Source organism: Oryx dammah, unplaced genomic scaffold (assembly GCF_014754425.2).
Source record: "Oryx dammah isolate SB20612 unplaced genomic scaffold, SCBI_Odam_1.1 HiC_scaffold_6, whole genome shotgun sequence".
Classification (NCBI taxonomy): Eukaryota; Metazoa; Chordata; class Mammalia; order Artiodactyla; family Bovidae; genus Oryx; species Oryx dammah.
In genome coordinates, this window is record NW_024070190.1 from 9,320,102 (window position 1) to 9,344,865 (window position 24,764).

General features: G+C 38.9%; 1 protein-coding gene across 1 annotated transcript in view; it reads left to right on the plus strand.

Moving 5' to 3' along the window:
* The window catches only part of PCNX2 (pecanex 2), a 314,554-nt gene that overhangs the window by 124,109 nt on the left and 165,681 nt on the right, over positions 1-24,764 (plus strand). Inside the window, exons 17-19 of the mRNA XM_040242736.1 lie at positions 1,449-1,545; positions 15,036-15,128; positions 15,887-16,037. Of these exons, the coding sequence (XP_040098670.1) occupies positions 1,449-1,545; positions 15,036-15,128; positions 15,887-16,037 (341 nt within the window). The remainder of the gene's footprint in view (positions 1-1,448; positions 1,546-15,035; positions 15,129-15,886; positions 16,038-24,764) is intronic.

The following is a 24,764-nucleotide window of genomic DNA, read 5'->3' on the forward strand; positions in this document are numbered from 1 at the left end:
ACACACACACACACACACACACACACACACACACACACACACACAGAGCTATCCACTGGCCCTGCAGCCTCACCCTCTCATCCAGTGCTCAGGGTGCTTGAACTCTTTCCCTGTTAAAGTGCTGGTCCCTGGGTGATGGTGAAAGAAACCCAGGACTAACCAGAAATGAATGAAAACCAGATGTGAAGTTTAAGGACACACTGAACCTTGGCCCTGGTGCTTTTGGAGTAAAACTCACAAAGCCAGTGATAGGTGTCCTCTTGTACTCAGGCACTGTCTTTGACCTTCCCTTGGGGAGTTGTATGAGAAGCATCAACCTTGACAAGTAGTCCCTCTGGGTCCATGAAGTGGCATCACTGCCTTTATGCCAGCGGGATAAAGTCTACCCTGGGGAGACTAGACTTGCATCTCTGGAAGGAAAGGTTTTGTTTTGTTGCTTTTTGTTCTTAGTATGGCCGGTGCCCTCTGGATTTAAAGTGAAGTCTGTGCCAAAGTTTTAAAATGTGTTTAATAATAACCCTTAGTCACTAGAAAATATACCTTCAAATCTTTCCTTTCTTTGTATCTTTTAAGTGTTTGATAAATATGCACTTTGGACCTGAAAACCCTTCAGGTGATGCCATAGTTTCAGGTACCAGTCAATCAATTCAGTTAGGCATCACCCATCTCATTTGACCACATTTAAGGGAGATGCAGAGACCTAAATTCAATCCCTGGGTCGGGAAGATCCCCTGGGGAAAGAAATGGCACACCCACTCTAGTATTCTTGCCTAGAGAATTCCATGGACAGAAGAGCCTGGTGAGCTACAGTTCATGGAGTCACACAGACTTGGACACGACTGAGGGACTAACACAAGGGAGATACTGACTTAAGCTATAAAAGCAGATATAAGTGTTTTGGGGGAGCAGAAAAAATGATAATTTTAGGCTGTCAGGTGCAGCAAGATGAAAGACGTGGAAAATCAGAAAATTTAAATATCATCTGCACAGATTTTCCTAACAAATATTTTACCACATTGAGGGCTGGCTGAAATAAAGAATCTCTGTGAGCTTAGCTAGCCCATGATGGTCAATGGGACCCATACCTGCTGTGGACAGCTTTAATGTGGATGGAATTTGAAAATCCACCCATTGTCTTTGTGATCGCCTGTACACACTCCTTTTTTTTCTACATTACAAACAATTTAAAGGAGAGAACACTGGCTTTTGTCCTTTGTGAATGTGAGGTCAAAGGTGAAGCTGTTTCCCTCAGACTTTGAAATAGGCACGTCTTCTTTTTTAGACTAGAGCAGTATTTCTTGAATTTTAATATGCTGGGAATCTCCTGAGGATCGTGTTACACTGCAGGTTCTGATTCAGGTCTAGAGTGGGGCCCAAGATTCTGCTTTTGTTTTTTTTTAAGGTACATATTTTGAAAAGTAAAACTTGTGTATTTTTTCCATTTTTAGGTCCTTTATTCAGTGCAAATTGCTTCATAAATTTTTACATCAAAATCTAGAAGAGTTAGCTTCAGACCCTCTGCCCATGAAGATGAAAGATTCCGTGGTAAGACATTTGTGCTGTATAATGTATGAGAGAGCATCACTTGACCTGGTGTGAAGTAGACTGTTGAGCTGCCTGCTCAAAGGGTGTAGACCCTTTGAGTCTGCGGAAGGCAGATGCTGTGTACACCTGCCACAGGTGTTCACTTGGTCTAATGCAATTTGCCTGGATATTCAAATGAGCCACCTTCAGACAGTTCCATGCACTGCTGGCCCCACAGGCAGGATGGGCATGAATAAAGCTTGACCATTAAATGTTCAGCCAAACTGCAGTCCTCTCTGCATCTTCTGCCTCTGTCTCCTGCTGAGTTCAAGGCATTCTTTCCTGTGTATTTTGATTCAAGTTGACATCTGCACATCCCCTGGGAGGGACCCTTGGGCTTTAGACTTATGGCTAGGATGTTGTGGGCTTCCCAGGTGGTAAAGAACCCACCTGCCAATGTAGGAGGCGTAAGAGACGTGGGCTCTATCCCTGAGTTGGGAATATCCCCTGGAGGAAGGCATGGCAACCCAGTATTCTTGTCTGGAGAATCCCATGGACAGAGGAGCCAGGGTGGGCTATGGTCCATATAATTGCCAAGTCAGACATGACTGAAGTGACTTAGCATGCATGCTAGGATTTTGTGGACAAGGCCGCCATATTGGTTGGAGCACAGAAGAGGAAAAGGAAAGAGGAAATGAAGGAATAAAGAAAATAAAGGCTGTACAAAAGAGACACAGATGTATAAGAACAGTCTTTTGGACTCTGTGGGGAGAGGGAGAGGGTGGGGTGATTTGGGAGAATGGCATTGAAACATGTATAATATCATATAAGAAATGAATCACCAGTCTAGGTTCGATGCAGGATACAGGATGCTTGGAGCTGGTGCTCTGGGATGACCCAGAGGGATGGTATGGGGAGGGAGGAGGGAGGGGGGTTCAGAATTGGGAACACGTGTACATCTGTGGTGGATTCATGTTGATGTATTGCAAAACCAGTACAATATTGAAAAATAATAATAATAATAATAAAATAAAATTTAAAGAAAAAGAAAAAAAAAAGAGTGAGTCAGAGACTGTGTACATTAAATCTAAGGGCAAGAAATTCTCTTCAGCCTCTCCTTCCCAATTATGACAAGCAATGTCCATATATATGTGATTGAGAGAAGGGTAATGCAAAAATATATAAATTTAGATATATACATTTAAGTCACATACATATGCATTATCTTTGCAATGAAATTCCCAACCAGGTATGTATCATAATGGTATAAAATTTTACATCAGCTATTTTTCTGATTTCAAATTAATATTTTTATTTTGAAAGCTAACAAAGTTCAGGAAGGTGTATTTATTAGAAAAAATATTATTCTATATTTTTAATCTTCTTACATAGCAAGATGTACACCTTTTGTAATTTAGTTTACATTCCCCAGAAATACTCTGTATGAAGTACTATATAAACAGGTTTACATGAACATATATATTCTTAAAATTTTCCTCACTATATATGTATATATACACACTGTTCTTCATATGTTATATAATGTCTATGTATATATGCATATATAAAATGCATATATAATTGTTTAAACTTTATAGGTTTATAATGCGTAGTTCTTATTTAAATTATTTCAATAGATTTGAATGACACACTTTTTACTAATCAGATTTATTTACATAAGATAATATTAAACAGTTGCTTACAAAATGTTTTTCCTATAATTTAAATGCATTTATATATGAGAATTTTGGAGGGAATAGAGAAAGGTGGTTTTTTTTAAAAACTTCTCCTGAATTTCTCTAATAAGTTTTAACAGAGTTAAAAGCTTTTCTTGCACCACATATCCAGTTTTTAGTTTTCCTAATGTCAATGCCATGCTGATACAACTCTCTCCCCCATATCTTGGTCTTGAAGATGATGTAACTGAAATCTACTCCTTGGGTATAGGGCCCCAGGGGTTGAACTGTGTGAGGGATTTGAATGGGGCTCAGGTCGAAGCAGAGGAAATTAGCCTCCATGAAGGGAAGGAAATGATCATTTATGGAATTATTTTAGGTCAGATATACTTTACATGGTATCTCCTATAAGCAAACAAATATTCAAATATTTTCCCCATTATTCATCAATGTAGAATTTGGTTTAAAGTTTTCTTGCATTAAAAGAAAAGAAAGGCTGTAAAGGAATAATATTTTCTTTGTTCACCAGGAAAATGGCTTGGGGGCAGTTTCAAATACCCTTTGAGCAGGTGTATCTCTTTGGTATCAACTTATAAACCTTAATAGTTTGAAAAGCAAAGCTCATTGATGAGATAATCTCTCACTTGAGTACTGAGCTTGGAGCAGTCTGCTGTCTCCCAGTCTTGCTTTTCCTGTATGTATTTTTTTATTCGTTTGTTTGTTTCTCTAGGAATAACAGATCAAACGAAAACCATTTAATGGGATATTGATTGCAAGCTCCTCCAGCCAGGAGATGAATCTCATTTGTCCTGGCCTCTGGGCTCTAGTCCATGCGAGTGCAAAGAGTTGGCCACAGCTTAGTGACTGAGCACGCACACATGTACCACAGCACCAGTGCTTCATGCCTAGTGGGTGCTCAGAGCATTCCACTGAATTTAGATGAGTTAAATTGCAATTCACCATTTCAAGACAATGTGCATGAATTATAGCCAACACGATAGCATTTAAAAGAATTCATACTCAGACCTCTGTGCCTTTCTTTGAGTGTGGTTAGTGTTCAAGCTAAAGCATTGAGCATTGGTTACTGCAGGGAATCAAAACACAAATCACTTACTAGGAATAAGGGTTTGTTAATTATTGAATTTAATGTTTATTTCCAGTTTTATTGAGATATAATTCACATTCACCACTGTGTAATTGTGTCATTAATTTTAGGGCTGAGACACACTTAAAAGCAGGGTGTGACGTGAAGCTTCCGGGACTGGTGAGGTGCCAGCTAACAAAGAAAGAAGACACTTGACATCCAAATGTAGTCAACAACCAGACCTCTATTATTTATATCAGGAAAATTACAGGGATGAAATCAAACTCACACTCCCAGATTAATTTCTATAGAACTGATAGGGTGGCCTGAGTCAATCCAAGAGTTTCCCATGGATATCTGTGAAATAACTCTCCCCCATTGGTTTCATGAATGAGGAAGATGTTTTCTGATTTATTTGCAGTAAAATAATCTGTGAATTACAATGAAATCCGGTGAGAAATTTGCCTAGCATACACAGATGGCATTTCATTAGCATGATTAGCTGTGATGGGTTAGGTGTTGCCTCCCTTGATTTTAGTATTATTTGAAATGCTTTGTACAATGTAGAGCACATAACTTGTAGGTGATTTAATATGATGTGTGTGTTCATTTCTCTGAAAAGATTTCTCATCTAATTATAATATTTTAAAGGGACTCTCAGATTCAGCTTTTATAGTTTTTTGTGGTGTAATACCATTTATTTCCTAGTGCAAGGAAATTTCCCTCTTGATTTTGTTTCTTTTTGTCTCTCTCTGGCTGTCTTACTCTCTTGCTCTTTCCCTATGCCTGTCTGTCTGTCTGTCTCTCTCTTCCTTACATTTTAGTTTATATGAGAAGTCCCTAGAAAACATGATACGCTCAGTTTTCCAGCCCTTCCTCCTATTCTGATTCACTTGGCCTGGGGCAGCTACATGTTTATGAGACTGTCTACCCAGGTGATTTTGACCAGGTGCCCTACAGGCTGCTTTAAGGGACATTGGTCTAGAAATGGAGATACCCAGAGCTCTAGCAGTGGGTTTACTCCATATGAGCAACACAAGTGATGCTCACAGAGTTTATTACCACAGTTTAGTAGTTAATAAAATGGAAACTTTCCACGAGTAGTTTGCCTGGTTAGTCTTTTTTCCATATGCCTCGTTAGCATGGTCTTTCCATTTTTACCCTCATTTTCGTCACTTTCAACATTTTTTCCCATCACATTCAGATTTGTTACTTTTATGACATCTAGAAACAACAAAGTTATCTCATTTTTATGTGTATTATCCAGACTACTTCTTTTAAACAATTGGTTGTATCATCTAGGTTTTTTGCGTCTGACGCTGTCTAAATCTGCTGGGTTTGTAGTGTGAGACCAGGGCTTCTTAAGTTTCTTCTTAAAGGTTTGCGGCGTGAAGTGCTACGTAAAATGCCACAGTGAATTTAAAATGTTCAGTGTACTGAGATCTAATATAGCTGTCAGCTAAACACATATGAGTTCATCATTAAAATAGGCAACAAAACTTTGAGTGTTGTTTTAGAAGTTCTGGCAAGTACAGGTCCTGAAAGAGAAAAAAAATGTAGGTTATCGATATGTTATTATATTCATGCAAAATGCATAGAAAGCTTACACAACTATGATAAAGAAAATTCATAAATACCACCAGAGACGTAAAAAGTTAGAAAAGCAAAAGCATTCTAACACATTAGAGATAAGTGTAGAAGACATGACGAAAACATGATTGAACTCACAGTAGTAACAAAACATATCAACTGATAATAGAAATGATTTTAACAAGTAGTATCAGAAATAGAGAAAGCTACAGCAGTCTATTAAAATGTAAATGAAGTCTGAAAGTGGTGATAAACAGATATAACCTGATTTTTTCATGAGAAGGCTGAAATTTATTAAATGTCAATCTCTCTAGTAAATGTATGGATTTAATATAGTTCAAAACAGTTCTAAAGGAATTATATTCAAAACTTGGGGAAATAATTCTAAAGGTTCATTTAGAAGTATAGAAGGTAATAATAGTTTAAAAAATCTGAAAAAGAATAAGAAAGGAATTTAGCACTTTGAGGTGTAAGAGTACATTATAAAGATGGAGTGATCAGAAAAAAATATGAGACTAATCCAAGATTAGAGGGTGGGATTAGTGAATCAGGTAAACACAGAAAGGTGACAAATTATTTATATGACTATGTAATGTGAGAATTAAATGTTGCAATCAAGAATGGATTATTCACTCTATGGTATTAAGGTAGTTGTTTAGCAATGGGAAGGAAAAGAGAATTTTTTGTGCTAATCCCTCTTTAAATACCAATGTAAGTTAGAGAGAGGGGAAGAGAGATCAAATGAGACTTTCCCATCTCTGATATTATGGCAGACCAAGTTATTACAATCAGACCCTGTTGATTAATACTGAAAATTCTGAATAAAATATAAAAAACTCTTTTTTAGAGGATAGGACTAACATATACACACTATGTAAAGCAGATAATAAATCAGGATCTACCATATAGCACAGGGAATGATACTCAATACTTTGTAATAATCTGTAAGGGAAAAGAACCTGAAAATGAAGATTTATATAAAATAAAATCGCTTAGTTGTACACCTGAAATTAACATGACATTATAAATTAACTATATTTCAATAAAAGGAAAAAATCTTTCTCAAGTGTGACTAAAAATTTGATGAAATAATAAGGAATTATTAAGTCAGATGAGTGAACAAGGGAACCTTCACATCTACCTAATCAGGGGACCTTGAGCCTCAGTTTTCAGCCCTTGAGCTGTGGGGAAGAGAAGCAAAAGCCTGCCAAAGGGGAGATCATTCACTCATCAGGCTGGGACACTGAGCCCACTCTCAGTGGAAGGGTGAACCGGAAGGAATCTGTTGCTCACTCTGCAGTGCCAGGGGAATGCAAGCAAATTCTCTCCAGGGCTGAACTTAACAACAACAAAATAATCATTTCCATAAATTTTCAGTACCAATTCTAACATCTGAATTGTACAACCCCCCTCAATTTATTAATATAGTTTAAAGTTGCTGCCAATTGGAAATGCCTCATGACAAAACAAAGACAAAATCTATGAATCCTCTATAGAGGATTCCTTCCTCCTCAGTCTCCCCAAATTCCCAAAACCACTTTTCTAAGGGATGTGAGCAGCTTTTGATAAAAATTTAAAACTACACAGAAAAACAAAGAGCCAAAAGAAATAGATTTGCAATCATTTCAGATAGTAGAATGACCAGATACACATTTTGAAACAACTCTACTTACTATGTTTGAAGAAATAAAAGGGTTAATATTTAACAGGCTTCCCTGGTGACTCAGCTGGTAAAGAATCTGCCTACAACGTGGGAGATCTCTGTTCGATCCCTGGGTTGGAAAATCCCCTGGAGAAGGGAAAGGCTACCCACTCCGGTATTCTGGCCTGGAGAATTCCATGGACTGTATGTCCATGGGGTTGCAAAGAGTTGGACACAATTGAGTGACTTTCACTTAATATCTTAAACCATAGAAAGTATTAAAAATGACCCAGTATGTTTGAAAGAGAACCCAAAATAGCTAAATAAAGTAAAGCAATTAAAGTAAACACACACACACACACACACACAGGAGAGATGAGATACCTCTGAAGAGAGAATTAGTATACTGAAAGAGCAAGACAAAAGAAAGTATCCAAAATGCAACAATGATAGGCCAAAAATTAGGATATATATACAACAGATGCAGAGATATGAAAGATGGAATAAAAGATGTAATCTCTCTCTCTCTATATATATATATATATATAAAATCAAAAAAAGAGAGAGACTGAAGCATAATGAATATTTGATGAGGTAATATCTGAGTATTTGCCATAACTGATAAAAGACCCTGATCAGATATTTAAGAATTCTGGTGAATCACAAGCAGGATAAATTAAAGAGGAATACACACTGGGCAAACTGTAGTGAAATTGCAGTACACCAAAGACACAGACCATCTTAAATTTGTTAAACAAAATGAATAGATTACATTCAAATAAATGACAGCCTGAATGCTACCTTACCAAGTGGAATAGTAGAAAACAGAAGACACTTTGATATTTTTAAAGTTCTGTAAAGCAAGTAACTGGCACGCTAAATTTGATGCCCAGTGAAAATATCTTTCAAGAATAAAGGCAAAATAAAAATATTTTAGAAAAATGTAAATGTAATTCTGAAAGATAGTCTTTAAGAGAAAGTAATCTCTGATGGTCTAATTTATAAGAAAGCACAAAGAGAAAAGAAAGTGGCAGATGTCTTAGTAAATCTCAGTAAATTTTACCTGTATAAAACCATCGTGAGTGTATGGTCGGCTTAAAAAATGTGAAATATAATTGACACATGTGACTACAGTGACATATAAGTTTGGATGGGAAGGGAAATGGACACCAGGACTTAAGTTCTTTGTATGTCCAGGAGATGAATTAAAATATTGATTAAATTTAGACTGTGATTATTTAAGCTTCCACAATTGATTGTTTAGTATAACTACTAAAGGAATAGAAACAGAGCATGCAGGCTCCAACCTTGTACAGAAGGAAAAATAAAATAAAAAATGGTTTTTAATAAGTAGAAAAATATAATAGGACTCTTTTGTCACATTGTCCTTAAAAGTCAATTTCAGATGGAATTTTGTACCTAAATATTAGCTGACAAACCCTGAAAGCACTTAGAATCATAATAAGGAGATTAGCTTTATGATATCAGGGTACAGAAAAAACTTTAACAAAACTTCAAATTCATTAAAATTATCACTTTTGATTTATCAAATAATACCTTCTTCAAATAAGACTTAAAAATATAAGCTACAGAATGGGAAAAGATTTAAAAAATATGTACAGTTGATGAAGCACTAGTGTTATGATGAATATAAAAGTTCTATAAATTATAAGAAAACCAGATACCTCAATTAAAAATGGGCAAATCTCAATGGCCAAAGCATGACTACCTATGCAGTCTAGTTAATAATCAGGAAACTCCAAACAAGTTATCGTTTTATACCAACCAGACTGACAAAAAATTAAAGTTCTCTTGATACTACGTGTTGACAAAAGTGTAGCACAATAAAACTTCATGTACTGCTAAGAGCAAAGTAAGTTAGTACAATATATCTGTTTTGGAAACAGTCTGGTATGATAAAGTTGGTATTATATGTAGAGCCAGCATTTCTACCTCTAAATACATATCTGCCCTAGAGCGAATCTTGCACATTTGTACCAGATACACACAGAAGATTGCTCATCGTAGCATTTGTTGTAAGAACCCCAAACTGAAGCTGCTGGAAATTCCACCTACAGTAGAATGGCCTTTGTAGCAAAGGAAAAGAACTTACTAGAGCTATAAATGGTGAATTTTAGCCACTTAAAAAATGGCCATTTATATTCGCCCATTTTTAATTGAGATGTCTGGTTTTCTTATAATTTATAAGAATTTTATATTCCCTGATAGCTCAGTTGGTAAAGAATCTGCCTGCAATGCCGGAGACCCTGGTTCGATTCCTGGGTGGGAAAGATCTGCTGGAGAAGGGCTAGGCTACCCACTCCAGTATTCTTGGGCTTCCCTCCTGGCTCAGTTGGTAAAGAATCTGCCTGCAATGCGAAAGATGTGGGTCAGATCCCTGATTTGGGAAGATCCCCTGGAGAAAGGAACAGCTACCCACTCCAGTATTCTGGCCTGAGTCCATGGGGTCACAAAGAGTCAGACACAACTGAGCAACTTTCACTTCAGTGTATTCATCATGACCCTAGTATTGAGCAGAGGAAACAAGAGACAAACAGATACAGAGAGTGTGATGCCATCTCTTAGGTAAAAATAGGCAAACTAAGCTGCCTATAGTTGCATGTGTAAGTAGCGAACATTTTTTTTAAAGCAAGAAAGTTGTTTTCATCAATCAGGATAGTTGATGAGCACCTTAACAGGGGAAGGAAGGGTTTATGACCAGGAAGTCACATACAAGGGACTTCTTGGGTACCAGGAAACTGGATTTCTTGAACCAGACGTTCTCAGTGAGGCATTCACTTTATAATTATTCCTTACATTGTCTATATGTACTTTATATAATTTTCTGTATGCATGGCTCATATTTTTTAAAGTGTTAAAGAAATTTTCATAAAAGAACATGAAAAATAATACATGTTTATTCAATTTCTAAAGAGCAAATGATTTCCCAGACTATAGAATCTGTAAGATAAAAATAAATAACACTACACAGAGTTAAATTTGAGTGCATAAAAATGTAAACTTCTGTATAAAAAAGGGCAATAAAATGAAAATAATTTTGATAATTTGGTAAAAATATTTGTTACAAATTTGTAAGTTAAATTATCTTTCTTATACCAATGACTTATAATTTTTTAAACTCTATAAGCAAATAATATTAATGTTTCATTTAGGGACAAAATATTTAATTGGTAAATATATGAAATATACTTACCCTTCTTATAAATAAAGAAATGCAAGTTAAAGTGAAATGGTATATTTTGGTCCACTCAATTAGCACAGGATAAACTAATGATATTGCCAACTGTGACAAGATGAGATCTCTTAGACATTGTATTATATTTGTGTAAATTATTATAATCATCTGATAAGGTGTAATTTATCAAGAATTGTGAAATACTCTTAACCTATGATATAATAAATTATTTATCATAATTTTTATAGATAATAATTCAAAATATGAAAAAAGATTTAGGTGCAAAAAGATAATGGAGCAAACAAGCAAGTAGTCGTTTCCTATTCTTGGCGACCCTATGGATTATAACCTGACAGGCTCCTCTTGTCCTTGGGAAGCTCCACACAAGAATACTAGACGGGGTTGCCATTTCCTCCTCCAAGGGATCTTCCTGACCCAGGATTGAGCCCACGTCTTCTGCAGCTCCTGCGCTACCAGACAGATTCTTCACCACTGAGCCACCTGGGAAGCCCAAAAGATAATTGCAACATAATTCATTATGGTAAAAAATGGAAGTCTTAGCAGTTAGGAAATGTTTTCCATTCAATTTTATTCTTGATTAATGCTCTGAGGGTCCATTATGATATTGTTCTTATATGCATGTGTTTATATGTATGGCATCACAAGATGGAAAATTATTTGACCATTAAGTGATGATAGTAAGCCTATACATCTACATAATCATATCTATAATGTTTACAAAAGAAACTACTGTTGAAAAAGGCAGAAAATTTAATGTATACTAAGATTAGACGTTTAAGAAACATTCATGGAAAAACCCTTCGACATCATGATTAGTGCTAGAACTATGGTTAGCATTTACAGGCCAAAAAACTGGCCCAGAAGACGCAGCAACAATCTCTGAGGTATATTTCAAGATTCTTTTCAAAAAGTATTTTCAAGAATAAAATTTTTTTGGAGCAAAATAATATCTCCTTTTTGGTGGCTATATGAAAAGAGGAAATTATTTCCTTTCTAATTGCTGATGTTACTGTTACCAATATTAAGTTTGTCATTTTTTTATTAATTAGCATCAAGAGTGAAAAGATTAGATCTCTTAGACTTTGTATTATATTTATGTAAATTATTATAATCATCTAATCAGATGTAATTTATCAAGAATTGTGAAATACTCTTAACCTATGATATAGTGAATCTATCATAGTTTTTCTAGAGAATTAATTCAAAATATGAAAAAAGGTTTGGTAATATCATTAATTTATCTTGTGGTTTTCCTAATTAGCATCAAAAGTGAAAAGCTCAATATTACCATCTACCATCTCCATTGGTGAGCCTGTTCAAAAGTTTTGCCCATGTGCGGTTAGGAATGGGAGTTGGAAAGAGTTGTTGGACTTCTTATTGAGTTGTAAAGTTCTTTATATATTATAGACAAAAGTCCTTTGTTGGATGGATGTTTTGCAAATCATGTATGTCTGTGTGTTTTTCCCAGTCTTTGGCTTGCTTTTGCATTCTGTTAGAAGGTCTTTGGAAGAATAAATATTTTAAATTTTCATGAAGCTCAATTTATGACTTTTTTTCCTTTTTACAGTTGCAGCTTTTAGTGTCTTAATTAGGAAAACTTTGCCAAACCCAAAGTCACTAAGATTTCTTCTTATATTTTCTTTCAGGAATTTGATAGTTTAGGTTTATGATGCAAGTTGAGTTAATGTTTGAGCGTCAAGGAGATTTGTTGTTGTTGTTTTCTTTTTGTAGGTGGCTATCCAACTAAACCAGAATCAGGTGAAAAAATTTTCCTTTATCTTATTGTGGGGAAAGGTGTCATTTTACCTTGACCCCTTTGTTTAAAATCAGTTGACTGTTTACATGTTGGCCTATTTCTGGACTTTGTATTCTGCTCAGGTGGCCTCAATGTCTATTTTGTGGCAATGCCACCGATACCTGATTACCATAGTTTTGCACATACGGTTTCTGAATCAGGTATTGAAAGTCCTCCAACTTTGTTCTTCTTTTTCAAAATTGTTTTACCTAGTCCCCACTCTAGGTCTGTTGCATTTCTAAGTACACTTTTGAATTAACTTCCCAATTTATAAAAAAATAAAATAAACAATCCTATTAGGATTTTGATTGAAATTGCCTTTAAACAATTTTAAGCAGGTCATTTTATTTTATTTTATTATTATTTTTTATTTTTTTTAAATTTCTATTTTTACTTTATTTTACTTTACAATACTGTATTGGTTTTGCCATACATTGACATGAATCCACCACAGGTGTACATGAGTTCCCAATGGCATAGTTTAACTAACATTGTTAATCAACTATGCTCCAATACAAAATAAAAAAATTTTAAATGACAGTTTTAAGTTAGAATATTTGGGGAAATGTATATCTCCCTTTTGGATAAGCATCAGCAATTTTAAAATGACATAAACCATGTCAATGAAAAATAGTAAATAAAAATGAATAAATCTCCACAGCCTAAAGATGCAATGAATTATAGAACTTCCCTCTGGTAGAGTGTGGCCTTTTATAAAGCGTTTGAAATGAAAGGCGATAACTAGATTTTTGCCATTTACTGATAGTAAATTTTTGAGAAAACTTATGACATAAAACTTTATAGATTCGGAATTAAAAACCAATGATTTTTCCTGCTCAAAAATCAGATTACTATTAGTAAGAAAAGATCAAGAATTTTGTTTATCACTATTTGATTGCTCATATATTCAGTACTTATATGTGAATTGTAAACTTTTGAGATAGGAACTGCAAAGCAACTTTAGCAGCTAATTGGTAAATTGATGTTGAGAGTTGCTTCCTGTCACTTCGGATGACAATTCAGTCAGAAAACCAGCAGCATGACTTGCAAGAAACTCCACATTTTAATTTTAAAGAGACAGGAAAAGATAAAGGGAGGGAGGTAATGTAGGTAAACAGGTATATGGTTTGTACCAAAAGGAAAGAAGGGAAGCGATGGGGAAACAGCTGTATATTCTGTATGTTTTTCTGGCAGGTAACATTCAAAACAGTTATTTAAGAGGCATAAGTCCTTTTTGATATGATATACTGATATATTTAAACTGATGATTTCCGAGTTTTCAGATAACAGTGTGATACCTTAATATGTTCAGTAATTAGGTACTGCAGCTAATTGGCTTCTGCAGAAAGAAAATATTTAAGGATCCCCTAATACTCCTTTTAGCTCTGTCAGTTAGCCAGCATTGTACCCTACTGAGCTAACAGGCCATTTTTCATGTATCTGCAGTATTAGTAACATTCTTTGGTCTAATTTTGCTTTGTTTTCCCTTGTGCCTGCTCACTACACAATTTTGTGTGATGGAAAACTAGTAGCAAGTTACTGATATTTCATTTTCTGCATATGTGTACATAATATAAATATACTGAAATTATTTGGAAATCACTTTTACCTCATGTAACTGAATTAAAATGTAAAATCTATTTAGGAGCAAAGAAAAAAAACTAAATGTGTAAGAGGCCTCTGTCTGGCCTAGGCTGTGTGCACATTAAAATACAAGCCACGCCAAAGCCCAGTGGAGATTATTAGCACTTTACCCGTCTTTATTAGACCTGCACATCTCGCATCTGGTCTGTGATTGTCAAGAAGAACTTTTTGCCTCTTACACGTGTAGAAAATCTTCTCTCCCTGGCTAGTGGATGGAGGCATGCTGCTGCTAAGTCACTTCAGTCGTGTCCGACTCTGTGCAGTCCCATAGACGGCAGCCCACCAGGCTCCCCCATCCCTGGGATTCTCCAGGCAAGAATACTGGAGCGGGTTGCCATTTCCTTCTCTGATGCATGAAAGTGAAAAGTGAAAGAGAAGTCGCTCAGTCGTGTCCAACCCTCAGCAACCCCATGGGCTGCAGCCCACCAGGCTCCCCCGTCCCTGGGATTTCCCAGGCAAGAGCACTGGAGTGGGCTGCTGTTGCCTTCTCCAATGCATGAAAGTGAAAAGTGAAAGAGAAGTCGCTCAGTCGTGTCCAACCTCAGCGACCCCATGGGCTGCAGCCCGCCAGGCTCCCCACTCCCTGGGATTTCCCAGGCAGGAGCGCTGGAGGGGCTGCCGTCGCCTTGTCATGGCAGTCTGCATTTCCCCTTGCCCCCTTCTGCCTTAGTTTCCCTGATATTCCCCACATGGGAGATGCTGAATGGTCCATCCAACGGGTGCCACTGGGAATAGATCAGGTAAGTGACGGTCTGATGTAGTGTATCCAGGGGTTAAGGTCCAGTCACCTGACTTACCTGGTGACCCAGAGGTGCTGAGAGAAACACATTAGAGCAGACTGTGCAGCTGTTTTCTGTTTACAGAAGGACATCTTGAAGTCGGACCTCATCATCTGCTCGGTGGCTGCCGTTCTGTCCTTTGCGGTCAGTGCCAGCACTGTGTTCCTGTCCTTGCGAGTATGTATCCACTTGGCTTTGCACTCTTCCCCTCTCCTCATTGTCTGTAAACAGAGCCCACTGTGCAGCTCCAGGCTATTGATAGGTTAGTGGAGCCAGAGAAAGAATAGAAAAGAATAGAGAGCTTGGAGGAATATATCCAGGTGTGTTGAGTTATGTCTGAGATGAGTTTTGACCCACAACACAGAGTTGATCCAGATGTTTCCCACCCAGGGAATGGTTTGGTTAGCGTATCTTGTAGAATCCACCATGAGGATGGTCAACAGTCATAAGACAGGATCACAGCTCACTGCTAAGCGTGGAGAAGGGAGGACTCACTGAATCAGGAATGAGATGGAAGTCACAGAGCCAAAACGATTATTGGAACATAATTTTCAGTTGGAAAAACAACAGTAGAGAGCCAGATGGGATTTCTGGCTAGAGGTTCTTGCAGACAGTTGCTGTCTCACTTTTCTATCAGTGAAGAAAAGTCTGTTAGCTAAATTTGTTATTCTCCATCTCATCTTTAAAAAAAAATAACAACAAGCAAGAAAAAGTATTCTAATGGGCAGAATAATTCAGCCTCTTGTGCACTCCGTCTTGGTGGTTCTTAACACAGAGACCAGTTTCAAGTGCTATGGGAGAAATTTTCAGGGGCCTGAGGCAAGAGCTGAGTTTGGCTGTGTGTGCTTTAGGAGGAGCGGGGAAGGTTCTGGATTACTGACAGGCATCCTTCCCCACACTTCCAGCGACACACTGACTCTTATCTTCTGTTGCAGCCCTTTCTCAGCATTGTGCTCTTCACCCTGGCTGGAGCCGTGGGGTTTGTAACCCACTACCTGCTCCCCCAACTGCGCAAACATCACCCGTGGATGTGGATTTCACACCCCATCCTTAAAAACAGAGAGTATCAGCAACGGGAAGTGAGAGGTGAGTAAGGTATCCCTCATAAAAATAGGGTGTGGTGAGAGGTCTGCTTTATACTGAGAGTGTGCACAGCTGTGCAAATGGACTTACTGCTGTGGAAATGTACCCTTAAATATGGTGATGTACAGATTACCTTATGTGTGTGTCTATTTTGTGTTGGTCACTCAGTTGTGTCTGACTTTTTGCAACCCCCTGGACTGTAGCCTGCCAGTCTTCTCTGTCCGTGGGATTTTCCAGGTGAGAAGACTGATCCTCCTTTTCTAGGGGATCATCCCGACCCAGGGATCAAACCCAGGTCTCCTGCATTGCAGGCAAATTCTTTACCATCTGAGCCACCAGGGGAGTGTGTATTTCACTACAGTAAAGGAGACCATGTGTACCTTGAAGTGTACAGTAATGTTCCCGGAACAAGAAAGTTGAAGTGGGGTGAATTAGAAGTCTGTTTTATGAAAATGATTGGTTGTTATTATTGAGGAAAATTTCATTTATATCATTCAGACCTGAACGTTATACTGTTCCACTTTCAGCTGATGGGGGACCAAGAATAACATCACTCAACTTGCCTTGTCATCTTCCACAAAACCAGAGGTGGGATGTGGCAGAGGCTGACCCTTGAATTGTGATCCATGAACCCTTGAAATTTTGTTGAATTTGCAGGGCTCACCCAGAACTAGACCCACACCCCGACCTGGATTTTACTGACTGAGCAGTTTCCATGGCTGACTCTGGCCACCGTTAAGTAACAGCCTAATAATGACCCTAACAGTGTTTGAGCTTCTAAGTAAAAAAGTCAGAAATTTCCCTGTTGGGTCTCTCCAGGCTCTGTGATTGAACAGATGGCAGATGGATTGATTTATCCCCATTTTCAGACATATTGGGCATGGTTTATAGCTATAGTTTGTAACTAACCCATGATGCTAAGTCTGCACAGAACTATCTAGCTCACTGTAATTTCTCCATTGTTAAATGAGTCATCTAGTCATCTCCACCTTCAGACATGAGGGTATATGAGTAGCACCAAGGTTTGCTGACTCAAACTCATAGTTTTCTGACTCAAGGTTTGCTGGACTCAGCCAGGTTTGTCATCAATAACTGCAGTAACTAGTCCTGAAACGATTTAGTGTTGTTTCGAAGATTCCAAAGAACTCGGGTACCACAGTGCCTTAAGTTTCCAGTGCAGAAAGAATTTAGCAAAACGCAAAGAGGTAAGAAGTGGTTTATTAGAATAGGATGCTTGTGAGAGTTACAAGTGAGCAGGCGAGAGGATGCCATGGCTAGAACTTACTGGGCTACAGTTTTAAAGTCAAAGGAAAAGTGGAGAGGGTAGAAGATATTTGTTATTCTCGAGTAGATGCCATGCTTCCATCATCGGTTCCTCCTGCAGGTTGGGCAGGGGAGTTTTCTTGTCCCTACGAGGTCAAGCTAGGTCCACAAATGATTGCTTTTTGTGTACAGAGGGCATGTCCTAACTTTCTGAGCTCCCTGGGCAGGATGTGGGCCTCATGCCACCATTGTTTTATTGTTTGGGGGCAAGTCTCATGCTTCTGTTGCATGGTTTTGTTGCTGAGCAAGCCTGCTTGGTTTTGTGGTTAGGCAAACCTGCGATCTTGAGTAATTGTTAATTTACAAGGATCTCCCATTTTTTCAAACTTACAATCCCCTAGTGAGATTAACCATTTAGGTACCCACTTCGTCCCTTCCCTCTGTTCCTATCAATGTGACCAAACTAAAAGGGCAGAGGGGAATTAATTTAAGAAGAAATAAAGTAATTACTTATGATGCTGCCAGGAATAGAGAACATGTCTGAGTGGCTACCAGGAGCTGCCTTAATTTGAAACAGTGACATCAATAAAACAGGGTTTTGCTTAGAGGAGAGACATGGGCTAATGGACCTGCTGCTAGCGTAGGGTTTAGAAGGCGGTGGAGGCAGCTCAGACTGTCTTGCCTTTGGACATTTGTTATTCTCGCTTATAACACCAGTGGCTCACCAAAGATCAAGCTGCATAATACGGGTTTTAAGTGCTGTGTTCAATCTTGTGTGCTATATAAATGCAAATTATTACCAGTAATATAAAAGTTGAAGGAAGATGAGCTCAGAGTAGGTGCAGTTGATAATGGTCAGTTCACGTTACCGTCCGCCTAGACGGAAAGTGAAAGAAGGTAACAGTGTTGGTCACTCAGCCGTGTCCAGCTCTTTGCCACCCAATGGACTGTGTAGCTCACCAGGCTCCTGTCTCTGTCCATGGGATTCTCCAGACAAGAATACTGGAGTGGGTTGCCATTGCCTGCTCCAGGGGATCTGCCTGACCCAGGGATCAACCCCAGGTCTCCCTTATTGCAGGCAGATTCTTTGCTGTCTGAGCGATCCATCCAAACCAGTGCCTGCATGTGGGTCAGTCAAGCAACCTGGAGAAAAGACAAGTTTCTTTAGAACTTCTGCAGTGCCAGGGTCGCATTTGCCTTTCGTTTCCTTAACTTATTGAAAGAGTAGGTTTTGTTGACATTAGTGAGTATTGTTTCGGCCTCAGTGGTAAGTAGTTGATGGGGATTTGAGGTCAGATGCTTTCACTTGGGAAACTGCATGTCTATATCTGTATCATCGTGTCTATGCCTGTACCTAGAAACTTAAATGCCTTTGGGCTGAGGACAAAGAACTTGACAAGAGAGGGAAAAATTAGACAGATCAGGTCTAGACTCCCCTTGTGGTGGCAGTTCAGCGTGTGGAATTCAACACTGAAAGATAAGAGTGAGCAGTGGAAGACTTGAAATTTGTGTGTGTGTGTCATTGTTTTTTACCCCTGAATCTAACAGAACCCAGCCTAAGTTAGAATCATTCCGATATTTTATTTTTTTTAATTCAAATTTATTTAAATTGGAGGCGAATTACTTTACAATATTGTATTGGTTTTGCCATACATCAACATGAATCCGCCATGGGTGTACACGTGTTCCCCATCCTGAACCCCCCTCCCGTCTCCCTCCCCATACCATCCCTGGGTCATCCCAGTGCACCATCCCTGGGTCATCCCAGTGCACCAGCCCCAAGCGTCCTGTATCCTGCATCGAACCTGGACTGGCGATTCATTTCTTATATGATATTATACATGTTTCAATGCCATTCTCCCAAATCATCCCACCCTCTCCCTCTCCCTCTCCCACAGAGTCCAAAAGACTGTTCTATGCATCTGTGTCTCTTTTGCTGTCTTGCATACAGGGTTATCTTTATCATCTTTCTAAATTCCATATATATGTGTTAGTATACTATATTGGTGTTTTTCTTTCTGGCTTACTTCACTCTGTATAATAGGCTCCAGAATCATTTAGATATTTTAAATCTGAATGATCTTTTCAGTACAAGGTTCAAGAGCGAGAAAGGAGAGTGTGTTTGTATGTTGATGTCCCCTCTTGGAGGACTGAGTGGGTGGGCAGCTCTGGGCCTCTGTCCTTTACAATAGGCGGAAGACGTTCCCCTTGGTACCATGGGCTTCAACAGAGGCTTGGTGGATATGCCTCACTTGCCTACATTAGCTGTTTATAATCTACCTGAAATCTAGCCAAGAGTAATAGATTTAACAAATCAGGCTCGTAATGAAAAACAGATTGCATTTCAAAATTGTGTGTTGGAAGGAAAATCCAAATACTTAAAATATGTTAGTATAAATGTATTGAAGACCCTTTACCCATTTTGATATCATCCACAGCCTGTTTTCTTGCTTTCCCCTCCTGGCTGCCTTCCTGCCTTTTAGGTATTTCATTCTTTATTCCTTCTACTAGCCAGAAAACATGCGTAGGAAATTCAAGCTGATCATATACCTTTAATGTGAGAATATGTCAAATCTTCTTTCTCATATGATCACAGAATATTTTGGAAAAGCAAAGCAGGGCTGGTAGTACTGTGGATACCACTGTGATCCCTGGTCCTGCAGTAGACATAACTAACAGAGAAGAGTCCTAAAATGGGCCAGTGGCAGACTTTACCAATCAGTTGGCATTGGCATGGGAGACAAGGCCTGAGTGTTGTGTGTGTCTTGAAGTTTATATAATACTATGCCACCACTTTACTGGGAGGAAACTGACACCCAGAGATGTCAAGGGATGTTGACCCAGGTCCCACTAAGTTTGTGGCCAGTGAATGATCAGAACACAGGTGATCTCACTCCCTCTGGTCATATACTATTTCTGCTACCCATATTGCTCTCAGTGCGCTGGGAAGATGGTGTGCCAAAAAACACACAAGAAAACAAACAGCAACAAAACCAACAACCAGTAGAAGTCTCAGACCCTGAGTGAGGAGGTTATGGTTAACTTCATGTCCATTGGTTGTATGCATGCTCAGTCGTGTCTGACTCTTTGTCTTTGTGACCTGTGAACTGTAGCCCGCCAGGCTCCTCTGTCCATGGAATTTTTCCAGGCTAGAATACTGCAGTGGGTTGCCATTTCCTTCTTCAAGGGATCTTCCTGACCCAGAGATCAAACCTGCGTCTTACATCTCTTGCATTGGCAGCGGGTTCTTTACCACTGAGATATCTGGGAAGCCCGACTGGCATGCCCATTGGTTAAGCTGTTCTAACTGGTTGGTTCTGTGTATTAAATGGAAATAAATGAGCTTTTAAAATTAAATGTTGGATTGGGATCTGGAGCATGGTAGGTATTTAATAATATTGATTGAATGAATGAATGACTGATTGGTGCTTTGTAAATTCACTGAAGGAAGAGTTCCCCACAGACAGAAAAACCCCAGAGGTAAAGGCTTGTTTGAAGGACTCTGTGTGTATAATAAGATGCATACATAGAGACTCATCCCGCTGCAAAATACGGTTGCAGGAAAAGCTTAAGCTGTAACTTTTGGATACATTAGAATAAATGGATAAAAGATTATAGAAATCATTAAAATATCAATTGAAAAATCTCATTTGCATTGTAATTTAACCAAATTCACTATTATAAAGCTAATTCACAATTGAGTCCTCAGTTTGTAATCCTTAAATGAGACTTACTGTGCATTTTAACAAATCTTGCCTGTTGATTTGCAGATAGACTGGTTTCTCCATGTGGAAGACTTGGTTCTGACAGATGCTGCTTTTTCTAATGTGTTTTTCATTTATAATTCCCTGGTAGCTCAGCTGGTAAGGAATCTACCTGCAGTGCGGGAGACCTAGGTTTGATCCCTATCAATCCCTGGGTTGGAAAGATCCCCTGGAGAAGGGAATGGCTGCCCACTCCAGTATTCTGGCCTGGAGAATTCCAAGGACTATCCATGGGGTCTCAAAGAGTCAGACATGACTGAGTGACTTTCACTTCACGAATACATACTGTTAAAAGCCACATAGGACAAGTTGTGATGAAAAGCAGCAGTCCCTGGTCAACTTTTTCCTGTATGATTCCTCCTTACTTTTTACTCTAGGTCTTTCTTCTGGTATTTACCATAATTCTTCCAAATCATGTGCATGTTCTTATCTTTCTTGATATTTCAGATTTGCCTGTCTACTGACTTTCTGTTATGAATAATAAAGATCTCTCTCTCCTCTTTCCTCATGTATGAACATTTTCCTCTATTCCTTCCTCCTAGTATGATTTTTGTTGAACATATATTCCATATTTTTCCTAATCATATATATGTATGTCATATAGAAAGTCTAATTGTTCATGTCTAGTTCAGTAGTGTACCATGCTTGCATTTCCTTTCTTGTTTAGATTGCTGTTTTTGCATCTCCTAGCCTTTCCAATAACTATGTAAAATATCTCTCTATTAAACTTTCCACACAGGCGAACTTGAAAAATACTCTATTAGTTCCATCCTTTCCCAGACTCTCTCTGGAACCTGTTTCAGTTGTTCCTGTTTATTCCCTTTGAATGAAACACATCCTTTGGTTGCTTCAGGGAAAGGGTGCATGATCGGGAAATGTTTTGAGACTTCATCTATCTCAAAGTGTTTTCATTCTACTTTGCACTTAACGGAGAGCTTGGAGTATGTGGCTTATGAGGGGGTAAGCACTTCTTTCGGAATCCTAAGCTAATGTATCCCATTATTTTCTATCTCCGGTTGCTGCTGGCGAAAAGTCTGATGCCTTCCCGGCTCCTGGTCCTTTGTCTGTGACCAGATGTTACTGTGCAGGAAGCTTTTGGAAAGTTTAGGAGGGAATGCAACTGTCATGGCCCAGAGAACAGGCTCTGAACAAGGCAAGGCTCAGATCCTGTCTCTGTCCCTATTAGTGGGGCTTAACTTTTGTGATTCATCTATAATTATGGGTTCCTACAACAAAGATTTATTGGGGGATGAAATGAATCAAGGCCATACATGTAGAGCATTTGGCAAGGTCCTTGTGAGGCAGACTGCACTCAGCAAGTACATCCTGCCCCTTCTCTTCTCCAGGATTCTGCCTTCAGTTATTTTACGCCTTGTTTTGTGCCTCATTTCACCCATTGTGCTATAAGCTGGCGACCCTTTATGATCTGGATAGACATGTTGCGAAATTTTTGCCGGCAGGTGATAGTACTGCTAGAATGACCTAGCTTACAGAATTTCCATCTTTTGAAATGTATATAGTGCTAGAGGAAAGAATAAGGCATGTCTGATTTTACAACCTAAAGGCTGTACTGGGGTCTGTGGGATGGTCTCATCTTCATGTGTGTGATGAGGAAACGCCATGGTTCTGGAAAGAAGGACGTATCCTTACCCGCTTTGTCTCTCTACGTAAAGAGATGCCAGCATCAAGAGATAGAGACCTAGGAAACCCTCCAATGCCTCTTTAAGTCAAAGTGACTCAGATGACCCAGTGCCACGTGAGAAGCAGTCTCATTTGCTCCGATGCTTCTGAAAGAGCGTTACAAATGCCAAAGAAGTAGCTAGGGCTGATGTGTCAGAGACTAACCTGCCAGCTGGCAGCCTGCCTTATGTGTTGCCAATGTTCTTACTATTTTCATGCACCTTCTCCTCCCCTCCTCTTCTTTCCCTTCTTGCCTGGCTCTGCTTCCTCTGCTCTTATCTTCTGGCCCATCTCCTCCTGGTCAACTGGGGAACTTACCTTCCTGTGTCAGTCTGCACATGCTGGAGGGGGCTGCTGGCCAGGCTTACACAGCAGCAGGAAGACAGACAAGTGGAATCCAGTGTTCTTTGCTCACAGGGGAGCGAGGCAGAGGGAGTCCTGGAGAAGCACAGGCCAACCCCAGGCAGCATTAAGACAGAAAGGGTTTGGGGACAGAGTTCAGCCATCAGCTGCCAACCTCAGACTCCCACTCCTTCTCCAGCATGCCATGGAATTTTTACCAGGTGCCCCCTGGGGTTCTCTTAGACTGCTGATAAATTTAAAACAATGCAAAAGTTAAATAATTGGGGAAAGATTAAAAAAAATACCTAACATTGAAAATTAGGCAGTCTTTTTATTTGGCTGCACCGTGAGGCATGTGGGATCTTAGTTCCCTGACCAAGGATCGAACCCATGCCCCTGGCATGGAAGTGTGAAGTCTTAACCCGTGGACCACCAAGGAAGTCCCTGTAAGCCTTGCTGCGCTGGATTTGATGTATGCAGGATGGCACTGCAGCAGCTTTGAGCTCTCTGGGCCGAGCGTGCATGGGAAGGCAGGCCTGAAAGGAGGAGGAACGATGCCAATTCCCAGCTAGAGTAGGTGAGGCCCCTGTGATGGGGGCTGACTCAGGCTCCCTGCCATGTGTCTATTGGGATCTTATCTAAAATCACATAACCCTCACGGCACTTTATGATACTATAATTGACGTAGATGCCCGTGGAAAAATAGAATTATGGTTTTAAAATAACCTTGTCATTGAAATAACATATACATCATACTTTACTTGAGGGGAGGAATTCTGATTTTGTGAATTTGTCATTCATCAAGTACCTGCTACGTACTAGTTGCTGTGCTGGGTGTTGATGATACAAAAATGGAAGAGAGCATAATCCTTGCTCTTGGCAAGATGGTTGTTCTCACGAGAAGTGTCTTCCTTTAGTGCCCATGGTGAGAACATCTGAAAGTTTCTCTTAATCCTTTTTTTGTGAACATTTTGACCTAACCATCTTTTTGTGAAAAATTGATAAATGATTGACTAGTATTTTTAGTTTTAAATACTATGGGTTGGTATTAGTAGAGGACCTTTCTACCAAGAAGGGAGAGTACATTATTTCCCGAGTCTTCCAAGAATTTCTCCATCCCTTTGAGGAGATGTGAAGAATATATTTTTAATCCCCACTGAATTGATGAAAAAAAAAAGTCAGTGGGATGGTTTTGGGGAAATGAGCTAAACATTTTAAAAAATTGAATTAGACTTTGTATGAAATGAAAATCCAGATGGATTAAAGATTTAAATTGTTTTAAAGAAAGAAAAGAACCAGAATAGCACTGTAAAAAATATAGGTCAAGTTATATAATCTTAGTTAGGGAAAGAGAAAAAGAATTTTTCAAACATGATTCCAAATTCAAAAATCACCAAAGAAACAACTAAAAAATTGTATTCCTTGAAATATGTGAGCTTTATTATTGTGATTCCTGAACGTTCCCACCTTGTATTTCTCTAAGATGTTTACCATGATATTGAACCTGATAATAGTTATTAAGCAGTTCAAACATATTTATAGACACTGTCACATGCCAAGGACCATGTGAATGCTGATAAAGCACTTGGGAGCAAGGCCAGCATGATCTCACCCCAGTACAAAAGAAAAGGGGAGCACTTTGGCCAGGAGGAGATCCTGATCTCCTATAAGGCCGGCAGTG